Source organism: Dufourea novaeangliae, unplaced genomic scaffold (genome assembly GCF_001272555.1).
Source record: "Dufourea novaeangliae isolate 0120121106 unplaced genomic scaffold, ASM127255v1 scaffold12, whole genome shotgun sequence".
Taxonomy (NCBI): domain Eukaryota; kingdom Metazoa; phylum Arthropoda; class Insecta; order Hymenoptera; family Halictidae; genus Dufourea; species Dufourea novaeangliae.
The window spans coordinates 219,705-241,503 of record NW_015373886.1 but is presented as its reverse complement, the minus strand read 5'-3'; the positions used below and the strand labels follow the sequence as shown (position 1 = coordinate 241,503).

At 39.9% G+C, this 21,799-nt stretch overlaps 1 protein-coding gene across 1 annotated transcript; it reads right to left on the bottom strand.

Moving 5' to 3' along the window:
* Positions 1-6,069: 6,069 nt before the first annotated feature.
* On the bottom strand, positions 6,070-9,227 carry LOC107194106. Its single transcript, XM_015583676.1, is given in 2 exon segments — positions 6,070-7,688; positions 7,691-9,227. Coding segments are annotated over 2 exon segments (3,156 nt in total).
* Positions 9,228-21,799: the final 12,572 nt, after the last annotated feature.

Here is a 21,799-nt window from a genome sequence, read left to right as displayed (position 1 = left end):
CATTCAATACAAAAATACTAAGTTGACGATGTTGAAAATTCATACCTAGTCTTCGTTAATTAATACAGGAAACGGTAAAGAAACAAATCTTGAAAGAATTATCATATATCTCAAATTGTTATACTTTTTTCCGATACAAGTATCTCAAATTGTTATACTTTTGACCGATATTATACGTACTTCAGCATTTCTCATTTTCTTATTTTCTTAATTTCCACTGCTTCTTATCAGTCGATTCATAGCAGGGCTGTCAATCCGTGGATGTCATTCACAAATATTTATGGAATAAATTTCTCCGTGAGGTCTATTCTAACGCGTCGCAAGTTTCATGAAATAGCAAGTGCCCCCATCACGTTCTGCGCCGATCTCTCGATGAATCGCGGTATCGCCAACAAGGGAAACAGATATCACCGTGAATGATTAAAACGAATTCGTATAAATGGAGGCGAGAGGACCTATGAAAAGCACGCTCGGCGCTTCCCCTCCCCCTGTTGACGCTTTTCAAAGCATCGACATGGGGGCAGATACGATCGAGAAATGGATGTATTCACGCTGACAGGCCTGTTTTCTTCGTTTTCGTCGCCATCTCCACCGAATAGCCGGAAAATACGTACGGGGCCGAAGGAAAAGAAGTGGGCGAACTGGCGCGACACTGGCCAAATAAGTCAATAGCGCGACACGTTCGAATGCCTCGCGGCGATTCGCTTTCGGATTCGATTTCGATCCGCCCCAGCATTGCACGAATGAAAAATACATCAACGGGATCAAAAGCGTCTTAAGGGGCACTCACCTGGGAAGCCGATGCCCATGAAATTGCTCCCCCCCCCCCCCAGGATAAATCTCTCAAAAAGTCCGACTCTCTCCTCTGACCAGTTTGCTCAGCTTCGGGAAATCGTATAGAAGGCTTTCCGTGTATTCTCCGGTTTTTTCTCCCTATGGCATTCGCGGAACCGGCTCTTGTATTGATGCTTTATCAAAACTTTTTATTAATCGTAAATCGTTCATCGAGAACCGTAGATACAAAATGTTGTGCACATAAAATATTGGGCCAATGTTTACATTCGCCAAAGTTTCGACGGTTTTTGCCTTGAAAGAGATGACTAATAATGAGTTGAATTATAATTTAATGACATACATAATCATTCCTTTATAAAATTATTTTTTCATTAGAAGTGTTTATTCAGCTTTTCTAATTTAATTATTTGTCTGTGGGAGCTGAGATAAATCTACCGTTATTCCAAGATTTATTAGATAATTAGTTTACTTTGTTTTAGGTCCATCGACGTCGAAGAGCTGCGTAAACGTTAAGAATGGTCTGATTAATTAAAGAAATGATTGTTCACACTGACTCGTCGCTGTTACTTTTAAATATGAAAAATGTCATCAGGGTTACTCGTTTCACTCTTATTTCTCGTTCTGCTCGTTTACACTGTTAAGCACGCCCGCAAGTGTTGCATGAACGAGACATTAATTACATTAGAATGAAACGCGCTTGCTTGCCTAGGTACTTAGCCTAGCAAGAATCCTCTAGCGAGTAAACGAGCTAACGGAGCATGGCCACGGAGTTGAATTCTCCTAACCTACGCGATTGTCAGTAACATTACGTAGAAAGAGACGCGGCACATTATTCACGGGTGAAGATTTTCTCGTTTAGCGAACAGAATTCTTGAACGCAAAGTTGCATGACAAACGAATAATAATAATACAATAAATTAACTACTTGCTTATTACTACAATAAATCTCGCTTCAAAACTTATACGTGAGACATTTTCGATATTGTGTGCAAATTAATTTTGTGAAAGTGAACGTTTGTATTAAATTCGTTATGAATTTTGGCAAATGGACGTTTCCAATATTGCTTCTTAGGTCTAATATGAGCGAAATACTGATGTCTAAATAAATTTTTATATCACAGTTTATAGTATAATCTCGGATTCTTGACATAGACACGTATGTGTAATTAAGAGTCTCGAGACTTTAAAGGATTTATAAACTGTTGGACGGTTTGTTGATGGGATCGTGCAATGATACAATAAGAAAATCAATTCCCTTGTAGCTGTTTTTATTTACTCTTTGAGTTGATACGATTTTCTTAAAATTAGGAGGAATCGAATTTCATTCACGATTATCCTGAGTACTTTATGCGTCTCCTCTTCAGTTCTTGTGAATCGTTTATATGTGATGCAATATACACAAAACTACAACAAAATGTATCTTTGGTAAATTTAAAATAATTTGAGAATGGAAGGATTAAATAGTTTAAAAACTTGAGAGTTAACATAAACGTCCACAGTGAATAAACGAGTCAAAGAATTATTAACATTTCAAACAGATACTAACGCCTTAAATACAGTCGAAACAATTACCAACCTTAATAACAAAACCATTCCAACTATTCCTCTAACAAAACCAGCTCAACTCCCATGCTCGCTGAACATTCTGAAACATTATCTCGTAAATCGAGTTAGCAGTCCGCAGTCTCCAGAATTTTAAACTTTCTATTGCCCGTCTGCGGTAGTTCGCTACCCGTAAAATCTGCCCCTAAAAACGTCAAGGAATCGTTTGGTTACGAATAGACGTGCGAATGACTCACTTCGGGTTACGGTGGACCGTTTTCTTGCGGCCTCGTTCACCGTGTTACGCCTCGACCCGCACGACGGTAAAATATTCTCTTTTGTGCCATTAAATCCTTTATTACGTTTCGCTTAGCTTCTCTCTCGCGAGTGCCGCCGTTACGTCGATGAAGGGGATAGAAAGAGAAAGAGGGAGATAAAAAAGGAAGCGGGGCATTACCGGATTGTATCAAAGGAGGACCCTCGGAGGATCCTTCTTCGTGCAGACGGGTTGGATAACGCACCGAGCGCGGTCGGAAATGCGAATTCTCTTTACTCCTCCATTGTCCACCGTGGCTCCGATGGGGGTGTATTTGCTCTTCGGCGAATGTAAACTCACCGGCGCTTTTCATACGAGCGCGCGGCTCGCAGCGCTAACCCAATTTTACCAGGACGTCGACGACGAAGCCAGTCGGGTGGGCTTTCTCGGTCTACATGCGCGCAGAGGGGACCCGGTTGTTTGCCTTCCTACATGGCTCGACGGCGGGGTCCGCCTTTTATGTAAAATATTGGCAAAGATTGGAAATACCTGTTCGTTGAATGGACGCTTGTCGACGTAGTCGATAGTTAAAATAATATCGTCTCTGTCGGGTGAGTCGAGCCGGGGAAACGGACAAATATTTTCTATTGACTCCGCCCCTCTATTGGGTCGGGAACAATGTATTTTAGGCGAGGACTGCTCGAGAAATCGAAACGATGCCTGTTGTGATTCGGGATTTCGAGGGAGGATAGTGTTCTTACGATTTGAACATGTTTTTTCTTCTCGTGTAATCTAACATAAGGCGGGGGGTGTTGTTAATGGTGTAACCGTCGAAGGGGTGTTTTTTTTTTGTTCGAAATAAGGTTTTTGTGAGGAGATCGTTATTATTGAGTGCAATTGCTTCTGGTTTTAAAATGTTATTTACTTTTCGTTTATTCGTAAGGTATTCAGTGTTTATCTCTCGTTAAGCGGATGGTCTGGGAGGGACGCGGCAGACGGATGCAGGGTCATTTTGACCCATAGTGGAATTTACATTGTGCGCAGGTGTGAAGAGGGAATTATGCATAAAATTTTATGTACATCTTCAGGTTCATATATTACATTTACATATAACTGCAAAGAATATTGCTATAGCTAAAGATGGGTCAAAATGACCCTATATTCATTTTACGAGGGTTAGAAATATTATTCTCTATAAATTGTGGGAAGCTGGTGTAATCAAAAACAATTCTTAATGTAACTGTTGACAAAACGAAGTACATCACTTGAGTTACTGTAAAAAAACAATCGTCTATTACTCTGACAGGAAAGTAGTTTATAGGTTCATATTAATTAGACACTTACCTAATTTGGAAATATTGTATGTACACCGTGTAACCTTTTAAAATAATGTAACTCGATACTCGATACCTCATACTGGATAACTCAATACTGGTTAAGTCAGTACTCAATAACTCAATACACGAATACTCAATACCTAATAACTCAATAAACCAGTAACTCAAGTTATTGTGTTGTATGCACCTGACCTATTTTTACACGAATAATAAGTGCCGCTTTTGTTGTACCACGAGTTACCTACGAGACACCATTCCGAAAGTAATGCATAACATACGAAGGTGTACGTTCTTGAACGAGGTTCGAAGAACGCCTCCGCAATACGATAGTCTGCCAAGGTGGAGCCATTGTATAGTCATGAAATCTGTGATTCGCTATTCGAAACACGTACACGCTCAAGCGGGAAACGTCGCCGGTCAGGAATGAAGTTGTCTAGACCGAAAAGACCGAGGCGTAGAAGTAGAGCGAAAGGTACACACAGGTCTAGTAACGAAGTTTTCAAAGACAACATCGGAGTCTGATATCTAACGAGTTCATTCCACTTCGATGCCACGGTAAAAACTGCAAACGGTGGATCTCTATTCGCTACCGTTATCCTCGACGATCCGTCCATGTATCTTCGTCGAACACTCTCTTGGATTCCCTTTATCGACTAGCCTACAAAACGTTCGAGAACCCCTCTCGTGCATTACTCGACCAGGAGCCGTGGATCTTTATTTCATAAAGAATTATCGAGAAGTACGAATTTCGTGAGATCTGTGAAATAATGGAATTACTTTTGTGTCGTAGCTATGATAGGCAACTGTTGTGTTTGGAGAGTGGAATGCTTTCATGGAACTTTATTAATTTTTATGCGAAAGTATGTACTTTTAATTATCTTCGTTATACGAGTACGATTTTTAATATGTTTCTATTTATGACACTAGAATTTGTACTTAATGTGGACTGAAAATATCTGTAAACTATGCCAACTCTAAATTGGTGTTCATAGAATATCTTTCTTTCAGACAATCTAAAAAGTACTTAGAAAAATACAAAGTGTGTCGGAGTTAAAAATAATTAATCGACTATATTCTGTCGATAATATATGAATTCCGTCTTGAATATCGTTCGGGAAGATTTAATGAATGTAAACTACGTGACTAGTTCATCAATATGGAATAATAAGTTAGTTAGTAATTACAGTGAACGATCATTTTATTAGAGCCATAGTACGAAAAATGTGTTTTGCGTTTCTATTATGTTGTATATATAGGGTTATCCTATGGGATGTTAAATTTGAATAAAATGAGAAGTACTATTTAGAATTTGTTACTGCTTTTAATTTTGATTATTAATATGTTCGATGGCAATTAGAGATGAAATATAATATTATTGAAATGACCACCGCGAATACGTTTGCAAGTATCGATTCTGGAGTCATAATTTTCAATTACATTTGTACAAATAAGTGCGTTTATCTCTGCAAGTTCGGCACAATTATTTGATTTCAATTTATCAAGTGTTTTTACATTAAGTGTTGACCGAAGAAATCAGGAACATTGCGAAATGGAGTTTTTATAGAACGCTGATTTTCGTAATAGGATTGAATAATTTAAATTGTTCTGTTGTGTATGTACGTATCCATAGTTATATTTGCCCAACATTCAACCTATCAAATAAAAGAAAAGATAAGAAATGTCAAGGGTTGGCAAAATATCAAATCTCAAAAACCTTAAAGGTACTATTGGATAACCCTTATTAAATATTTCTAAAATTAATCAAATTACTCTCTTATCATAAAAATCACACATAGATCATCTATAAATACCTTCAAAAAGATTAATTTAAGATATTTCAATAGTTTCATCTCATGAAAACACTATTAATACCAAAATTTTCCAGTGATACAATTATGGAAAAAGGCGCACAATTTCCTTCCAACTGTCTATTTTTAAAACATTTATAAATAATAGTCGGTCGAGATTTCTGGATCTCTTCCACAACTGTATCACTTAAAAACGATAAAATTAACTAAAACAAATATTACTAAACACTTCCATCTTTTATTAAAAATAATTCCAAATGAACAAATCATAGTGCAATAAAATTTCTTCGTAAACGTGTATCTATCGTAGCTTAAAGGTCTGCCCAAATCATTAGATCACGACTACGTATGCCAGTGTGTCCGCGCATGCAACAGGAACATCCAGAAAGCACGTAACTGAATCTCGTGGTATTCTTACCTCCGATTCCGGGGACTGAATGATCAACGAGGTCCTCGGTGGTTTTTCCGGCGGGACTTTCTTCAATGTGCCGGTGAAGCTCACGGAAGCGCCGCCGGTTGACGCGGAAACGCCATCGTGACCGTCGATCTGACATTGAAGCCGATGGAACTGCGTGAACGAAGTACGGGACGTGTCGGCACGCTCGAATTGGGGTAGACACGGCAACGGCATCTGTGACATGTTCGGTATCTGAATAGAATTCGGGTCGCCGGTATCGTGTTGAAGCCTGGGCGAGAGTTTCTCGCGGACAGATGATTGGCAGGATTGATGATTAGAGTTCTGTGAATAGGACGCGGTCAATAATGTTTGATGATGGCCGTGGGATTGGTGCTGGCTTTGCGTCGCGCCGGTTTTATCGGGCTGTTCCTGGTGGTTCTGGATGGAGTTCGATAGAACGGAATGAATCTCGTTGCCGATCGAATATTGTTGAAAATCCGTGGATCTTTGCAATTTGTCGCACAATTGGTTCTGCGCGTGTAGACTCTGCAGACGGGCTTGCAGATCGCTCTGTTGGTGTTGAAACTGCGCCACCTTGTCGAGAATCTGATTCTGATTCTGTAGACAATGCAGCTTCGCCTGTAGATCGCTTTGCTCTCGTTCGAACTGGTTGAGCTTTTCGGATATTAGGTCCAGACTCCGTTGGTTTTGCATCTGTTGCTGCTGCGCCTGCACGAAATCTGGTTTATCGTTCTGGGTGTCGAGTTGGGCCTGAAGATTCTCGGTTTGGCTCTTGCTGTGCGTCAACAGATTGCTCGAGGCGTTATAACTCTTGCGGTGGCCGTGTATTATGTGATCCACCTGATCGATCGGCTTGTTTAGGTTCGCGTCGCCGAAGTCTGTCACCACGGTCAGCACAGTTTTTGTGTCTAACTTAGCCTCGCTGAGGGCTGGATACTGGTGACATATGTTTGGGCTAGCTCTTTGCGAAGGAACCGTGCTCACGACTGGTATAAGGTTAGCTACCGAGCCGCTGATAGGCTGATCGTCGAATTCTTTTCTGGACAGTTCCATGTGTTTTGTTAGATCCGCGCTAACGTGACGTAGATGACGACGTTGCTCCATAATGGTGCTTTGACTGATATTGGGAAGCGGTTGGAAGGCTGATTGCGTCATTCTCGTTTCTTTGCGATCCTCCACCGGGTGTAAGGGTCTCAGGTCTCGTCTTTCCTCCGATTGTGTGCGGGAACGCGGACTGGTGGACATCAATTGATTCTGAATCATATTCTTCTCGAGTTCTTGCCGCTGCCTCTGCTCTGCCCATATCGCGAGATCCTGTCTGGTCTTCTCGAAATTCTGATTCACGAACGACGGACTCTTCTGGCCGGCACGGTCCACCGATGCTTCGCGGATCGGCACGAACGGCATCGGTGACCTTCTCACGTCCTCCATCCTCTTCCCCTCTATAGTCATAGGCGACCGTCTGTGCTCGTCGAAGTAATCGGATCGTCTGTTTTCTTGCGGGATCGCTGCCACTCTTTGATTAGGGCTCTCTTCCGATTCTCCTGTCTCGCATCAAAAGCCATCGGTGATACTCTCAGGCTCGTATCCAATCGCCTTTGATCAGGCGGGTACACTTGACTGGCTTCGACTACTCGTTTCGGATCGACCATAGTCCCGGTCTTCCTTCCCGGCATTAATATTTCCTGGGCCGTGTCGCCGGGGAACGTGAAAGTAATTGTGTCGTTACGCCGCTGGAAGCTGGACGTCACGTCCACGGAGATAGATTTTCTATGCTCTGGCCTGCCGACGTACAGACCGCAGTCCGGTGGCACAGGATCGCACATTTTTTCCCGTCCTGGCGGATCCCCGTTCGCGTCCACGTACAAACCATCCTGCCTTGTTCTCGGTGTCTGATTAATGGCGCTCAGGTACCTCCTGTCTTGACCGTCCGTGATAATCTGTGGGCCTTGGACAATAATCGCACCGTCGCTGCGATGTATCTGTTCCTGCGTAGGATTCTGACCGTGATCGTACTTGGACTTCTGGAGTCCCGGTACGTCGACGCTTGCCGACTTCCTGTGGCCAATATCGTGGGTGATCTTCGAATTGCCTCGCGGCGGGACCATGGGTTTCGGTCCACGTGGTGGCCGCTCGGTTGTCGCGATCGCGATCCCATGGGCCACATTCTGGGCGATCGGTTGAATTATCGGCTGTGTTTGATACTGGCCCAACTCTTGCGAGAATCTCTGAGGATTAGGCGACTGTTGACCAAACTGCTGACCAGGATATATTCCTGCATGGGGTCCGTATGGAACCGCGTTCATAACCGTTTGGGGATACTGGCTGTACGAGTACTGAGGCGGTGTGCCAAACTGAGCGTAGCTTGACGGCTGCGGTACTACAACCCCGGAATAATATGGTGGCTGGGGGCTAGCCGACTGTGAAGGTATCTGTGATCCGTGTTGAACAGTTACGTATTGTCCTTGGCCAGTGAACACCGGATTCGTTGCGCCTCCTTGGTACAGGGTCGGATCTCTGTAAGTAACATCTCTGGTCACGTAGCCGGCCCTCTCGGCGTACTGGGCTTGCTGAGAGTACATCTGTGGCCTGACTTCGAATTGGTTTCGTATCTGGGTGTACTGGGTCTGATCGTAGTCGCGTATGAATTGAGGATGGGCTTGAACAGGTAAAGTTTGAGTGCTAGTTTGAGACACGTGCTGCGTTCTCTCGATCATTGGTTTCTCTTGTGTATATTGTTGCGGAGGTAGCTGTCCGGTTGGAGGATGTCTGTCTTCGGGGACACCAACTACGGACTGCTTTCTTCCAGTCGGGTACTGGTTAGACTGTTGGTTCTGCTGCTGCTCGTGACTCTGCCCGACGGCAACCGGATTCTGTTTCGATTTATCTTGCGCGAATCTGTCGTACTCAATGGTTCGATTCTCGAAGCCGTTCGACAAATCTTGCTTGGCGTTATCGGCCGGCGGCTCGGCTCGCCCATTCTGACACGCTGTCTGTTGATTCTCCATCGTCTGCCCGGACTGATTCTGTTCCTGGCTATCGTTCACGCCACCCGAACCGGACTGAGACATGTTGGCGGCCCCCACCGACGGTCGTCCGCCGATGTAGCCGAGTATTCGCCCCAATCCGCACACCGTGACGACTTATCGGGCAACTCTTCGTCGGAAATCTGGGGTCCTCTCGCTCGAGACGCAATCACCTTGGGATCGCGTTTTTACGCCTCGTAGATTCAGCTGGGTCGACTCGAGGCATGTAAACGTCGATATTGGTGTCGTTTCACCTACGTCGATCGCTGTTCTGTAATTTTTGTCGAACCACCTTCTTTCTGTATATCTCTGCGACGATGTATATATTTTTGAACGATCTTCGTAAATTTCGATTAAACTTCGTTAACGTTCTCGATACAAATAATTGATTTGTTCATCAATTCCTTTTCTGTGTGTTATTTGTATAGACACTAGTGATAGTATTTTACATGGTATATGATTAAATTCTTTTTCTGAAATTTTTTTGTTCTATTAACTTGGTATCATTAAAACGGTTTATGTTCACTGAATAATTCCACGGTAGACTTTCAAACGTTTGTAGGAGTACGAATTCATCGAGTGCGGTCGTAGCATTTCTCTCTTCCAGTTATAAGTCGGAATATATTCTTGAAGAATGTAACTTTTTTATGTGCCTTTTTTTTTCTACCTTTTCTATATTTCTTATAAATTTACATCGGAAAGCAAGTATTTTTATACTTGTGACTTTCGCAGTAATATTGTTGTTGGAACATGGTTTATTCGCTAAGAGAGAACATTTCAAATGGGATGTGTCCTCTTTTTCCTCCTTTTATCGTGCTGTTCGTAAATACTCGGTCAAGCAACTTGTCCTGGCGCAGGAATTCGTTCGTGTTCCGGTTCCTTGTAGTGGAATTCCTTTTGGGAAACGCAATTTAAGAAGTCCGTCCGCTGTTGCCAGACTCGTTTGATCCTCTCTTAACGTATTGGAGCTTTTACTTTATTGAGAATATGACGTCTTTAGAATGAACTCCTCTCGATATGAAAACTTTAATTGATTATCATATTGACTCGAAAGAACACGGTTAGTTGGTGTAAACTCCTCGAAACGCTAAAAAATTTGTTAATTCTTCTTTGATTCTGTAGTTTGTGCTTTAAACATTTTTTATTACGCTGGGCAATTTTTGTTATAGCTTTTCACAATTTTAAGTTACGTGATTCGTTGATTTTATTGAGGATGCTTCAATTGACTGTTTTGAATTGAAAGACAACATTTGATTATCTTTTGAGCTCCCTTTAGTCTTTCACTCACATTTATTCATGTTACGGATGTATTTTGATATACACTTTCACATAATCTTTTGCTGTAACGTTGGTGTAACTGTATCTTGTAGATAATCGTCGAGTCTGCTGTTGAATCGATCTGTAAAAGAAGAAGACTGAATACATCCTATGTTCGCTTTCTATTCACAAAAAGATCCCATAATGTTCGCCGCAGTTTCGTGCAATGTAATTATATTTATCGTTGCAATGCGTTTGGAGAGTAACCTTTTCTACTTAAATCGGAAAACGACCATTTTGTTCAAAATAAAATACAGTTATTAATATCATTGTTTCAGTTCTCAATTCTTCATTAACTATAAAAAGTTTAACCCTTGACGTTCTATCATTATCAGTACTATACAAAAACTATTGTTATTCAGATTATGATAAAGTCCTCATTCCTCATAAATTTTAATTATCATAGTCTGAACACAATTTATGTTAAAACAGTTCGTATCCGAAGAAACCAGGCTCGTTTATCAAATCTCGGATAATAAAAAAATTCGATTAACAATTGAAATTCCATATTCGAGGGAAGAGTTTTCGAGCAGCATATGTGTAAACACATGCATCTAGATGTATTCAGAAATTTCGGGGCCGATATCTGGACACGAGGAGCTCGTTGAAAGCATTCGTTAACGCTAAAAGCACTGTCTGGCGCATAGATTGGGGAACGGTGACAATCGGCGTTTCAACTTATCGCACAATGACAGGTCGAAACAAAGCGTTCGGTGCTTCGGCGGCGATCTGTTTTACTCCCCAGGGCGCGAATTGTTTTTGTGATTTCCCAAGCGCCTCGTGATCACTTGAGTTTCTGGGCGCGGGGCCATCTTTCATTGCCGGAAAGTTACGCCGCGGAAAACATAGACGGCTGAAAATTTCCTCGCTGTCCCGCGGAAAACCGTATATTACCACCCCCAACCGTATCTTTTGTTAGTTTTATAATTTCTCCGTGGCATTTCGAGCGGGAAGAAAACGATACGATGTTCACTTTTTTGTCGATTAATCATACGGGAGTCATACTGGCCTGCTGGCGTTTGTCTTTCATTGATATATCGCCGAAGAAATATTCATTTCCGTTAAGGAATTATCTAAAATGTTACTAGAAAAATGGAATACTATCTTAATGAAATGGAGAAAATCCTTTTAAAACTGAGCATGATAAACTGCATAGGGCGAATACGTTTTTAAACTTAATTTACTTCTATTCCGATTAACTCTAGAATGTCACTGTTGCGTTCACTAAAATAAGATATGTATATTTTAAACATTATTGAAAATTTCTGAAAAATTATTTCTCGTTTTTTCTTTAGATATTTGGAGAAAAGGTAACTGTAGCATATTCTTTTCGTCTAACGCTAGAACCAACGAACTCATAAAAATGACAGATTTCAAATATCTTATTTTACAATTGAGGGGCTGATAACAGAAACGATTTTAGTAAATTTTTGTTGCTTTCTAAGAGAGTAAAAAAATACTCTGGCGTCTATAAGAAGTTTAAAAATGGACAAATTTTCTTTTCAGAATATATCAAGACATGGGTCATTTGTGGTAGTATAGGTACCACAGTTAATAGAATCAGTTGTTATCACAAAACCCGAAATATTTGACAGTTTTCGTTATGAGCCCCTCAATTACTAAAATCATAAACGTGCTTTTATCGGAATTTATGTTAACTTTCAATTTATTATACATCTTATGTTATATTGTATTTCATATTGTATGTATCAGTATATTATACAATATAATTTAGTAAACATTCAACGCTGGTAGTTCTGGTGTTAAAAAAAAAGATATCAGAATGCAAAAATTATTCTGAACCGTATGTTAAAGTGGTCTTCGCTTGATATTGTTTCCTTATTTTGTGGTGTCGCGACTCCATAGTGTCCTTCTAGGGTTAACATGGAATTAAAGACGATTTAATCCTGTTTCTATAAACGTCTATCTATTAATAACAAGAAACCACATGTCTTGCAACGTTGAAACATTGTACACAATGTATTTTCTGAAACTGTAGGGTAGATCAGGCCATAACGTATGCCCGCAGGGATTTGTGGTATCTTGGCCTTGATGACCACACCAGCAGATCGAGCGATTATTTACTCCTCTGGTGCCACCAAGACCCATATGCCGCCTCTTTGGCATCCGGCACCATCTTTGAGTTCAACTGTGGGTCATAGAGATCCAACGGACTGAGCTTTGACCCAAGCTGGGGTGTGCGTTGAACCATTTCGCACAAACGGATTATCTCGTTTCGCAATTAAGGCGGCCGAATTAAACATCTTGACGTTACCTAGCCTGTTTCACACGGAAATTAGGAGTTAATATCCTGCAGGTTCGTAGAGAACGTTAGCAGAATAATCGAATTGAAGCAACGGAACGATTATCGCTGATTGTCTGCATATTAGACCTCCTGAAGGTATATGTCAAATCGTGGCTTCTTGGAAACATGAATTCATAGTGAATAAAACAATCTGTAGTATAATGTGCCGAATAGGAGTAAGAAAATTTTTATTTTTGGAACCATGTCCATTAAATGTTTGAGCTTTGTTTTGATGAATGACTTGTCTGAACTTTATCATGTGACATAGTCCAAACTTTAGTGAATTAATGACCAATCTGCAATTTTTTACCATATTTAATATTCATTCCTAAGAAAAATATGGACCTATGCTACTTTAACAGTATCCTCCATAGTTCTCTAATACTCTACACCATTTTCATCGAAGAGAGGATAAGGAAACATTTTCAATTCACTTTGAGATCACATTATCAATTCTATAAAAATATAATGGAATAATAAATTACTCATTTCTCAGCTAATAATAAAATAATGTAATTTTCTACACCCTAGTTAGTGTCTACTGAACACAGTAGCATTAACGAGCTGTTATCTCACAAAACGCTATTAATCGCGAAACAAGCAATAATACCACGAGGATCAGCTGCCGAAATGTTTAACAAGCAACCTTTCCGATTACTTTAAACCAACGTTTCCGCACGATCGACAGTTTCAACCGCGTCACCGGTTTACCGATTCGCCATCAGCCACTCATTGTGCATTGTATTATACCAGATTACTCTAATTGCACCACAGGATATCGTATTTCTGTGCGTTGTTTTTTATTCCCTCGAATGGAATAGACGAAGGCAGCATATCACGAACTCGTTAAGAACCTGATGAGAAACAACCTGCAAGTATTCCCTCGAACGTATCTCAAGAAAATTTTCCAAACGCCTGACAAGTAAATTGCTCTCGTTTCCCGTGCACCTTATATACTACATATACGCATGTTTCCGTTCGCTGGTTCGACAAATACCTAAACGCGCAACCGCGTCTGCGAGACCAGGGAATGTAATATTTGTTTCAAGAATCTCAGATGTAACGTGGAACCAATTTGCAGAATTGAATTCTATCAAATAATCTTTAGAAGTTCTTCGACATTTTTACTTGAACAATACAACCAACCAATAAGCAATCCACTGTATTTGTTTAAACTTGTTATTTATTTCGCATGAAAATAGAAGACTTTGTTAGTTCAAGAATATTCGCCCTTCTTCTCCGACAATGTCCGCCACTTTTAAGACAGAAATTAGTAGGAAAATTCTTTGTATATATACGATGTGATCAATTTATTAACCCTTTCTAATGGAGCATCTTTGAATTATTACAAATCTTACACTTGTATTGGGTATACCAATAAGCAATCCACTGTGCTTTTAATTTCGAATCGATATATTTTAAATCGAAAATATCCTCCCGACCCTCCGATGAAGAAAATTGACAAATACAATTAAAATAGTCGGTATAGATCCTTGACTCCAATAGAAACGAATACATATTTCGTAAAGAAATGGTGGTTGACTTATTGGTACAGCTAACATTCCCTTTCTTATTTCTACAATTTGGCATTTGAAAGCATGAAATTATACCAGCGGTGCTCAACTAAATCGCAACCTATAGTTTCCCTATTGTGGGTCACTCCCAATAGTCATAGGAATAGGGTTGAAAGAAATAATGGATCATTTATACGTATACTTCAGAGCAGATACTATTCGTTGCCAATCGAAGAGACTTCACTATTGAATTGTTTCGAAGTACGCTCCAATCTCCAGAAAACTGTATTTCCACTCGTTCCTGAAACTGTGTAAAGGAAATCGGGTTTCTGAGACAGAAACTACATAAAAACGTAAACGTCCTCGTGAGAGGGTCACTCCGATCGAACGTAGTCAAGGGGTAAATACCCTCGAGAGGAACCTTAGAGGAAGCTCGAAATCATGGAGTTACGCCGGACCACTCTATTTTCGTCGAGTATTTTTCCCGGAAGTGATTCGATGCCGATAGGCGATCTATCTCCCTCGAAGTTGTCGAGAACGCACCTCGTAGGACGTTCACCGTCAGCAAGGACAATTCCTCGTAAACCGAAAGACGATTCGACGCTATCGATGACCGAGAGCGTTAGATCGTTACTGTTCGAGAATTAAGAGTTAACGATCCCATTTTGAAAGTCATTCGGGGTACGGTGATCAGGCGTCATTAACTCTTCACTGCTGAAATTAATTTTTATTATTCGACAATCCATCATTTTCTCCATATACATAGGTACTATTTATTACTGATCAGTTGAACAAATATATTTAAATTTTCAATTGTGATGGTTTTTCTTTGTTTTCAATATAGGGTTGTGTTTTTAAGGTCACACTGGTAGTGCTTAAAACAAAATTTGTATGTTAAAAAGACCATTCAATATTTATAATTTGAATATATCAAAGAGAAGCTTCTTAAATGTATCGCATTTTGAAAGACAATTTTATAATTCAGAAACAAGCATAGAATTAATGCACTGTGCGTAATAAATCAGATCTAAAATATTAACATTAAACTATCGGTATATTAGTACCGAGAATATTCCTAAGTAATCGTCGTCAGTACTAGTCAAGCATTTACCGGATTACATTCATTAGCGTGGTTTGATCTTCGCTAAGTATACCGTAAACCGGTTCATACCAGTGAACTCCTCTCACGCGAATTCTATGTTCGAGCTAAAAGCCCGTGTGTTCCCCGAAGCTTTCAGTTGAATCCTTGTATGTCAGCTTCCGGGGAAACATGCCGCGCGCGTAGTCTTCGATCGTATCAACCGACTTTGCACGATTTGTTCGAAACAGAATCTGAAATCTTTCGCGTTCTAGAGACGCGTGTAACATGTTATTTCCACGGTTCCCCCCCGGTTTCACTTGATATTCCGGAGGCTGAGCATGCATAACTCGAAGAAGTGCCTTACATCTTGTACATTACTCTCCAGAAATATGAAATACAGGTACAAACGTACTAGTGAAAACGTGGAATGTCGGTCTTCGAAGATTTCATATGACCGAGAAATAATGCAACCGAAATTGTAGTCTATTCTGCTCAGAAATTCTTGGATTGTGTGAAACTTTTAGTCGAGTTCAATTGTAGTATTTCAGATTCTTGTATTATGTTTTTTAACAAGGAATCCACTGTTACAATTTTTTTACGAGAATGTTATATAATCTTGTAAGGGATCATACTGAACCCACACAGACTGAATTTAATGTAACTTATATGGGAGATAGTCTTCCAAGAAATATTTAATATGTATTTTTTTATCGGCCATCGACTATGTTAAGGGGGTGAAAACAGCCCCCGAAGTTGTGAGATGAAAATATTTTTCTCCTAATGTCTCGGCAACTAGAGGGACTAGGAAAAAGTTTTTGCTATAACATTGCGTGTTTTTGAATAGGGAATTTACTCAGAATAAAGGTTCATAACTGTTTCAGTCGGAACCTTTATATAACAGTTTAAAACAACTATTTTCGGAACCGTTTCAAGCTTTGTTTATAACAGTTACCAGCAATTTAAGCCATCAAGAGTGTGGACATTCTTGTTACCCACATTGGGTTATTTTAGTGAGTACACAAAGAGTTAAATCATGATCACATGGATCTACGGTAATCTCGTTTTCAGAGATTAAGCCGTGTATACCGTGAACCGCGGCGCGTCGAAAGCGAAAACACGATAATATGGATGCATTCGAGATCCGAAAACAATAGACCGGTCGTTCTTTATGCGAACGTTTTTAACCCCACACGCACGAAGAAATTCATATCGAATTATCGGGTTGTCATTCCTGCAGGGAGTCCACCGGAAACTGACGATAACGCGGGGATCGTGGAATGGACCTCGACCGAATTACACCAATTTCCTCGGGGCCGGGGGTACAGTCGTCTGGTTATCGGGAGTGCGATCGACTGCCGCGATGCATCGGGGATCAATTGAAATCGGTTTGAAATCCTATTACTTGCCAATACCGCAAAGCACGGTGACCCGGTCATTTCAGCATTTATTTCGAGGAATTTCCAATTTTCTCCCGGTATAGAGGACAATAAGATGCCATCCCTATACATTCGTCACATTGTACACGGGAAAGCGTTTCGACGATCGAATTTTCCGATTTACGAGATAGCCGTGTTATCTGCTGTGCCGGCTGAACGATAACTTATTCAGTGAGCAACGAACGTGGATTCTTTAAAACTTTAAACCTTCATTTCCTGACGGTATTTTGTAGTACCACATCTATTACAATAAAATGTTACCGTGGTCCAATATGCTTAGAATCTGGCTAGAACTTGAAAGTATTTAGTATTTCTTTGAAGTATTTCTTTGAAATGGTGCCAGCACTCGTTGTCAGAGACGTCATATTTAGCTATTTAAATAAGAAAATAAAAAAAAAAAATAGGAATATCGTTACTCTGTAAATTCTGTACTTTGTTCACCGTAATGTATTTTAAGAACGATTATTGCATATTATTTCGAATATACTTTTATAAAGATATTTTTTCGAATAATCTTTTATAAAGATTGAATTTCCCCCTGTTCATTCACCATGGGCGTAGCTCGGTTATCATCGGGTGTGGCAGGGAGGGGGCAGCGAAATTTATCTTAAGGTAAATTTCATAATATTATCTTTCTCTTCTGTTGGGGGCAAAATCCAATTTTTCCCTTCTAAGGTAAGGCAAAAGTAATTTTTTTCCTTCTAGCAGGAAGGGAAGAACTGCCCCCTGGTTACGCCGATGTTATTCACTATTAATAAGGTCTATGGAACCCAAGTGCTCAAAATAAAATGATTAAATCCGTCGAAACTATTTGGTATTCATTTCAACGCTGTTTCTGTCTCGTACATCCGAAATAAATGCTAAAAAAAAATGATCAGTTACATAATTACCATTTGCAAGCTGATATACAGGACCAACTAAAGAATACTGTAATTACTACTGTTCATTTAATACCCGATTCGCTCAATGACAAAAACACCCGGGTGAAATTTAAATCACGTAATTCACGAACCGCATCGCGGACGGCCCAGTTGGATTTCCCGCTGATCCAATTGCCGTAAAACCAAATCCTGCCAATTACCGCGTCGAATTCCGCGATCAGATCCAGATCGATTGAAATTATTTACTGTCGGATCGTTTTCGTGTGTTGATACGTCAGGCTTAATTGGCGAGAATGGGCGGAGTAGGCCGCGATAAAAACGGCGAGCGAACGTCGTCGCTGATTGTTCGGATGGTCTGATTTAATATCCGCCATTTAACCGGAAGCAGTTGCTACTCTCTCTGTTTTCGTACAGACCGCAACACGACCCTCTTGGAACGGCTGGATGGGCAATATCTGTGCATCATCTCGCGTGAACCGTCTGCGGCCTTGCCACGTAGGCGGTTACCGAGCAATCTACGACAGAATGAAAATTCCAAGCTTCCTGGAGGCTAACTTTATGGAGTGCAATGCCGACGATAATGATGCTGATGTTATCTTCACTAGAGAAATTCCTTTTGATTTCATTGTTAATTTGTGGATCGTTTGCGCAGGTGTTTTCTGTTAGAGGATGATGCACGGTAGTTTCATGGGATCATAGATGCCATGGAAATTTGTCAGATTATACAAATTGTTGATGGCATTAGTGTTGCAACTCAATTTTTGTTCCATTTCAGTCAACATGGTAGGAAGATAGCTTTAACCTCATTCTACCTTGTTCCTAGGACATTCAGAAAAATAATACGTCTAAGCTAGTATAACTGATTCTACCAAACGGTTCGAATAAAATGCTTGGTAAGTTCTTTTTACAAAATGTTTAATTTGATTTAAAGACAGCGATTGTGATTTGGTCTTCAATCACATGACGGCTATTTTGTGCAGTTCATACTAATATACGAAAATAACTAGTAACTTGAAAATAAAGCTTAATATGTCTTTTATGCAAAATTTTTTCACGGTTTATATACATGTTACGAATAAAAAAATTTATATAACTGTTACGAATCACTCTGTATCACACATCATACAAAGTATGCTTGCAATCTCAGCATGGTTGACCTTACCAAAAATATTTTGTGACATCGTTGCACCCGAAACGAACAAGCAAATGTATTCAACTGAATCGCAATTACACGCTGTCGGATTAATTGCCGTTAATTGAACGAGTAAACTGTCTCCGATTTCCACGCTCTTTCCTTTGAAAGTTTGCACTTTTATTTCTTTCGGAGCCCCCGTAGCTACGTCAGGGTCGCCTTATTTCCATATTTATCATACTACCGGGAAGTTTCCCCCGTTAACTTCGCGGCAGGCTTGAAAACTTGTTCCCCGTGGACGGAAAGAGGCATCGACGTAGAAACTCCCATTCCATTTTGTTCCTACGACGAGAAAATTAAACTCGACCGATCGTACGTTTCCCTAGTTTTCCCTGTGAGTCGCGCGGAAACTTGACGAGTAAATTATACGGGAAGTATCTAAAATCATGGCACAATCTACAAACAGATGATTTTACGTGCACGAATTGTCAAGGAATGCGGAACATAATTGTTTTTGAATATAACTGCCTAAAGCTTGGTTCTCGAGGAAGTTGAATTTAAAAATTCACCTTTTACATATCTTACAGATTTTACTTCCATTATTAATTATTTACACTTGTCTAAATATTTATGAACATTAATTGTAATGAGGTAGTTGCATTATAAAATAATATGATGTACATTCATAGCTAGAAAATGATAAGATAGACAGGAAATTGATAATGACGTACAATATTCTGTATTGCATGCAAGTAGAAACAGTGTTATATGGTCAGACATGTGGTTCTTGAAGCACGTGTGCACAATGGACATAGGAATTCGATTTTCTTGAAAATATAGCTTCTCACGAGCAAATTTTCCTGTACATTTCTCATTTATGTACTTATTTCTGACAGATTACCCAATCTTGTATCATGATTCTCGACACACTGTGTATAATCTCGTGCTATTCGTTTGAATTATCTTTTCAGAGCAGAATAAATTGTTTGACAATGTACTGCGGATTTCTATGGGAAAGTTACATTATGAACGGTGTCGTACTGTGTTTGTGATTATAATTACACGTGGCTTTTGGGCGGAAATGTTGTGTAGTTGCTGTCAACAATAATTCGCAATATAATTAAACTCGGTGGAGAGCAGTGAACGTAGGTGTAATTTAATTCGGAGGAAGTTTGCGTCAGTATGAATTCATTATACAAAATTTCGAAGAAAACTTCGCTCGTTAGGAAATGTTATAAATTAAAGCGTAGAATATGATTTCCATTTCAATGCTAACGTTAAGCATCGGTTATAACGAACTTTGCTTCTTGCATGATATCCATTTTGTCGTAAGGTTTCAATCAATCTTTATTAAATTGCTGTAATGTTTTGTTATTAGATTTTTAATTAGGAGATCGTTTAATCTTGAGGTGGTGATGAAAAAATTTGCACGAAAAATCGTGACAAAATAAGATCATTCCGAAGCACGAAAGTATCACCATCATGACGTTAAGTACCCTCCGAGGACCGTAATAAATGAACCCTGCGCTTGGAGACCCAAACCGTCAGTCCTGACGAAAAATACTTTCCTCGCCAAGAGCAAGAGAAAAGTGAGGAAGAAATGCATAATTGATTGCCAATGATTCGTTTTGAAAGAAAGACGAGGCAAAGTTAGATCAAGCTTACACAAATCGAAAAACATAATAAAATATGGATGTATTGAGTGTATCAATGAGTAATTAATTGTTTTCGTAAAAATATAGTAATATATTTTAAATACATTCTTTTTCTATTACAATTTAGCTAATAGTCTTTGGGTTTTATGTTTCTGTAATGAAATATTGCTACATATATTGTTTAGCAAATAGCCCTATTTGAAATTCTGACAAGATTTCTTTAAAACAGTAGAACTTCATACCAAATATCTAAAAGAAAAAGACAGCTCACCTTTGAAGTTAATTTTTGTAGATATCTCAAAGTTAACAATTTATAAGATGTATTACCAAACCGACCTTACACACAACTTTATCACCAAAGCTGAATAAAACCCAACTCACGAAATCAACGTTCCAGCGTACGAACAGTTGATTAATAACGTAAGGTTTTTCCTACGAATCCTGTATTGAATCTTCCGCCGTTCCCGCGTTTCATCGCGATTTCATAGAACAAAATTCTATTGTCCGCCACGGAAAAGACCACAGTGTTTTCAGAGACCCATAGAAAAGACCCGTGTATTATCAGAGGAGAAATGGGGAATGATACACAATGGCGAACAAAGGGGAACGGGAACAGTTTTGCGACCGGTGGTCCGATCCCCGTACGTTAGTTTTTATCGCCATTAGCCAGGGATTCGTTACTGCCCACTTATTTTCGTATCCACGATCATTCGAGTGGCTCGTCGACGTCACTTGACCCCCTTGTTGCACCGCAACAATTCCCTCACCCAGGGACGAAGGAAGCCGGAAAAACTAGGGATTAAAATTGTAGAACGTCAAATGAAAAGCTTTCCAGGTGAAAGGGGGTCAGCGTGCTAACGAAAAAGTCGAGGGCTAAAGAGAGAGACAGAGAGAAAGAGGGAGGAACGTCTGACGGAATGAGCGCAAACGTTTGCCTAAGCTGATTCAGTTGTCCCTGCTAAACGAGTAATACAGGGTCCCTTCTTCCTGTTTCAGACGATTTTTCCTCTGTGCCCCTTGTATATACTGCCACGGAGGGAAAGGATTTTTTTCGTAGGAAGGACTACTTGTTAAAATGAAGAGAAATGTCTTAAGGTACGTGGACGCGAAACTAATTTTTGTTGGGATTATACAGACGAGGTTATACAAGGTGTTCCGTGATATAATAGCTAATTTTGTCGTTAAGATGATGTAATGTTTTTGAATATTGTGTGGACGATGTTGTGCAACGTTTTTCATAGTATGTGAACGTTACTGTATGAATGAAACAATGACACATAAATAACAAGAAGAAAG